A 5,047-nucleotide genomic window follows, 5' to 3' on the forward strand; every position below is an offset into this window, starting at 1 on the left:
GGCGGGTCCGGGCTGGGGATTCGAACCCACCACCTTAGGTGTACGTGGCTGGCGCCTTAGCCAGTTGAGCTATAGGCGCCGAGCCAAGACCATTTCTTGATAGTGATTCAAGAACACTTGAAACACTGCTGTATTTTGGATGGATCAAACCTACTTAATCTGTAATCCTAAAGTAGAGAGAAGCAATTGGGGGACTTCAATATAGAAAGTGGGGGCAGGAGACCAAACAAGATTATGAATGTATATCCAAGTCACTCAGGAACTTTTATACAGGTGCAAGAAACTTATGTCAAAGTGGCCACAAGATTGTTTAGTAGGAGACGGACGAATGTAACTCCATGTTTACTGCTAGAAACCAAAGCTTTGTGTGAAATCTTGAATTTATGGGGAGGAAGGGCAGGAAAGCCTATACTTGTGTGTTCTTTTCCTGATCCCTTCCCCTCATTCCTGAACTGCAGGAGACTGAGCCCCCTTGGGCTTTGGTGACCCCATCCTGGGGTGTGTTTATTTGATGGTTGATTTTGCTGTACTGGGTACTTCTTTTCCCATTTTCTAATCATTTTGTAGCACACATGCTGACTCTTCCCCTCCCTTCTACTTTCCCTGGGAAAATACAATGAATAAATAAAGACTTATTGGTACTGAAACTGTCTAACTCCCGTCAGATGTTTTTTTCTCCTCCCATCGTTCTCACCTTCCTGGATAAGGATTCAGAAGTCACTCAAGAACCATTAAGTTTTTCTTTCCCCACCACTTTATTAGGAATTTGGAAGTTCAGTCCTCTTAGCACCTCATTACAGTGGATTTTTGTTTCTACTTAAGTCTCTAGCCCTTTCCTTGGAAGTTGCCACATTCAAGAGGGGATTAGGAGTCTGGCATGCATAAGAATGGAGTTGCCTATGCCACTGGCTGGGATGAAAAGGATGAGGCCAGGGCTTGGGGCATGAGACCCTAATAACACTTTGTCTCCTACTCCTCAAAGTCCTTTACAAATCTTAATTAACCCCTTGCAGTACCCCAAGGACATAAAATGTGATATGGAATCGGAGAAACTGAGGCCAGAAGAGATTTCACTAAGAAGCTAAATCACATTTTCTTTGAACCCAAGTTTGCCAGGCTTGTAATGAACACTGAATTTTTTATTGAGATACCTCCCCCTAAGACGGGTTGTCAACCTGTGTGTTGCAACCCTTCTGGGGAGGTCTCCTGCATATCAGATATTTACATTACGATTCATACAGTAGCAAAATTACAGTCCGAAGTAACAACGAAAATAATTTTATAGTTGGGGGTCACCACAACATGAGGAGCTGCATTAAAGGGTCATGGCATTTGGAAGGTTGAGAACTGCTGCCCTTAGAGAAGGGGAAGAAGTGATTGGAGGCAAACCAAGTATTAACAAAAAAATATAGGGAAACTGGTATAACTCCTAAAACCTGGCAACATCAGAGCAAGGGTAGTACATATATGTGGTACACATATCCACACCAGGGACTCTGTGGCCCCTTAACCAACTGTACCAAAAGCTAAAATTGACAAACTACTGGGCTTCAATAAGGGGTTTTCCTGCAAAATTGAAATATCCCAGGCTGAAATTTACTCCCCAAGTTGCAAAGCTTAAGACAGTATACTCATTTTCAGGTCTTTCTCTCATCATGTTACTCTTCAACATTTCATCAGAAAGAGTGGATGAATTCAGGATCACAACTGCAACAACTCTTCCTGGCCTTGTTTCTTTGATGAGACTTGAGTTTATGCAAAGTCAGATACTACAAGTACCTCCTCTGAAAACTGAAATTCTGTTTCTTTTTTTGAAGACAGTCTCTACTTCATCCAGGATAGACTGCAGTCACAACCTCAAACTAGGCTCAAGTGACCCTCCTGCCTCAGCCACTCCAAAGTAGCTGGAACTATAGACATCCTCCACAAGGCCCAGCTAATTTTTCTACTGTTGGTAGACAGGTCTTGCTCTGGCTCAGGCTGGTCCCTGCCTCCTAGAAGACTGCTAGAAGTGAAGTTCCATTTAATTCAAAAAATTGAGCCTAGAAAAACTGATTGCATTAGAATTTATTCCCCTGCTTCTCTTGATTTTGAGAAAAGAGAACTACCAATTTATTTTGTCAATTAGCGCCTAAAATCTCATCAACAATTTTTTCTTAACGGTTTGGGTACTGAGCTAATAGTTTCTCTGTCACATCTAACTGATGGCTTTTCTGATATTTTAGAAGTCATTCTTAGGCAGAGGTTTCTGTGACCTTACCCCTTTTACTCCTACCTTTGGGTAGGTCTTAGGAATCTGCAAACCCTTCAGGGTGCCTTAAATTGGCACGAGATGGATCGATGTTTAGTCCGTCTACAAAACTAGCAAGAAATAGGAACTTCTTCCCAAATGACAAAACCCACTAAATAAAACACGAAACAGTAAAAATTAATTTTCAAGACTGTTGTATCAGGACTCTAACGAAGCCCAGACAGCAAGATGCCGCCTTACCCGATTTCTCGGCGGTCCTAAACGGCCGACAGCGGCCCAGAAGCCCCTCAATTTGAGGCGTAGCTTCCTTAATTCCTGCCTTGTGGCGCATTTCCGCAGCGAATATTCGAGAGTCCTCCGGTTCTGTGGGTCTACTGACCTCTGGGCTGTTCAAGCCGGGATCTGCCCCGCCTTGCTCCGCAGGTTCCCCAGCACGTGGGCTGGAGCTCCGCCGTCCGCCCCCTCGGTCACGTGAGCACCACCGCGCCCAAGTTTTTATTTCGCCGCGAGGTAGCGCGCGCACCGCACGCCCGAGACGGCCACGCCCCGCCTTCCCCTGCTCTGCAGGCCCAGGGCAGGGCCCGCCCTCTAGGGGACGAGAGGGGGCGTGTCCAGCGCCCAAAGATGACGTACTCTTCTAGCGCCACGTCGTGAGGAAGTGTGGATCTACTGGAGCAGCTGGGAAGCACCCAGCTGAGCGAATCAGGTGTCAGTGGATTCCTGAGGAGAACCCGAGGAGTGAGTGGTGACTGGGCGGGAGGCGGCTGCGGTAGAGGTAAGGGGACAATTGAGGATTGGATGGGAGGCCTCAGAGGTATGCGGGAGCGGGGCTACGATAACTGAATGGCATAGTAACTAGGAGCGCGGAGTGGGAAATGGCTTGGGGGAAGATGGAGAAGGAAGAAGGAGAAAATGAATCAAGATGAGGGCACCATGATGTGGCAGGAAGCCGACTTAGATGACCAGAAGTCAGCGCAGATACTGAGAAAAAGGGAATGAGAGCAGACCTATGAAGACAGGAGGACCAAGGAAAGGTTTCTGTCCCCAAAGGTCACATTGGCTTATACAACTCTGGGTAGATCACTCCATTTTCTACACCTCTCTTGCTTCTACAAATCTTCTTCCCTCAGCTTTTTCTTACAGGCTTAGAGCAATGTCTTTGGATTTTAATGCTGGCAGCTCACCATAGTCCAGTTGAATCCGTGGAAGCCCTGGTGACTTTCTTTCTTCTTTATCCAAGGTAACCTGGCTTGTCTCTTGTTTTGTGGTGATCTTCTCAGCGGGTAAGAACTATGTCATGGATAAAAGAAGGCGAGTTATCACTTTGGGAGCGATTCTGTGCCAACATCATAAAGGTGAGCAGTTCCCAGAGTACTAGTTGGCTTTCTGGTCAGTTGAGTAACTCTGTATCAAAATCTGTTAGTAAAGTTGAACAATTCATGACGTTAAGTTGGAGTCTTAGAGTGGCAAGGTAACTTCCCAGTCTACATTTCTAGTTGATTATTGTCTTAACTGTAACATTTTTAGGAAGCCCAAGTCTACCAATGTCATTAGGCAGCATAGATTAAGCCTTTCTTAGAATTAAAATTTGTTTCCCTGGAACTTTGAGCCATTGTTCCTAGTACTGTTCTTTGAATTCAGATAGAATAATTAATCTTTCTTAGACCTGACAATAGAGCACAGGTAAGAATTTGGGCTCTGGATACAGACAAACATGAGCGAAAGTCCCAACAAAAACGTATTGTTTATTAAGTATGTGACATTAACAACTGTAGAGTTGTTAGGAGAATGAAAAAAAACATACATATAAAGCATTTAGCACAATGTCTAGCAGTTCTTGATTATTATTATTGTTGGGCTGGTCTTTTAGCCATCTAAATATTATGATCACTCCATTTCCTACACCTCTCTTACTTCTACAAATCTTCCCTCAGTTTTTTCTCTAGGAATCACAGCAGTGTTATATCCTCTTCCCAGGACAGGTTTGAGGTTCGGGCCAGTCAACCTGGTTTTGTTTTTAGCGACAGGCTGCAAAGCAGCAGGTGATAGTGAATTTGCTAGTCAGTAAGCGTTATACTCCCAAACATACTCATGCATAAATGCCAAGTGATCTCAAGCAGGCCAGGAAATGGAAAGTATCTCCTCAAGGAATAAATGAACTGACTTGTTAGGAAGAAAAAGCTGTATGACTTGACTAGATTTTTTTCATAAAAGCTACATCTGTGGAACAAAAGTAGAAAAATCTTTTCATCTTCCACTAAAAAGATGCAGGGGAAGCTGGCAGTGAAGAGAATAGGCAAAGGATTTATTTTTGCTATGGTAGACAACCCAAAGCTACTGTAAACCAAATAAGTTTTGTCTAGCTCAAAAAATACATTTTTTCAGGCAACACCTGTGGCTCAGTGAGTAGGGCATTGGCCCCATATACCAAGAGTGGTGGGTTCAAATCCAGCCCCGGCCGAACTGCAACAACAAAAAAATAGCCCGGCATCTGTAGTCCTAGCTACTTGGGAAGCTGAGGCAAGAGAATCACCGAAGCCTAGGAGTTGGAGGTTGCTGTGAGCTATGACATCACAGCACTCTACTGAGTCGATAATATGAGACACTGTCTCTACAAAAAAAAAAAAATATATATATATATATATCTTTTTTCTTTGCTTTGAAATGGCTCCTGGCATTTACATTTTTTAAAAATCCTGCTATTTGGGCTTGGTGCCTGTGGCTCAAGGGGCTAAGGCACCAGCCACGTACACCCCAGGTGGCAGGTTCAAATCCAGCCCTAGCCCACCAAACAAC

At 44.3% G+C, this 5,047-nt stretch overlaps 1 protein-coding gene across 1 annotated transcript in view; it reads left to right on the plus strand.

Annotated features, from left to right (window-relative positions):
• Positions 1–2,916: 2,916 nt before the first annotated feature.
• The window catches only part of DHDDS (dehydrodolichyl diphosphate synthase subunit), a 42,692-nt gene continuing 40,561 nt past the window's right edge, over positions 2,917–5,047 (plus strand). Inside the window, exons 1-2 of the mRNA XM_012811396.2 lie at positions 2,917–3,026; positions 3,492–3,606. Of these exons, the coding sequence (XP_012666850.1) occupies positions 3,544–3,606 (63 nt within the window). The 5' untranslated portion in view covers positions 2,917–3,026; positions 3,492–3,543. The remainder of the gene's footprint in view (positions 3,027–3,491; positions 3,607–5,047) is intronic.

This window comes from Otolemur garnettii, unplaced genomic scaffold (assembly GCF_000181295.1).
Source record: "Otolemur garnettii isolate 467f Iridium unplaced genomic scaffold, OtoGar3 scaffold00156, whole genome shotgun sequence".
Taxonomy (NCBI): domain Eukaryota; kingdom Metazoa; phylum Chordata; class Mammalia; order Primates; family Galagidae; genus Otolemur; species Otolemur garnettii.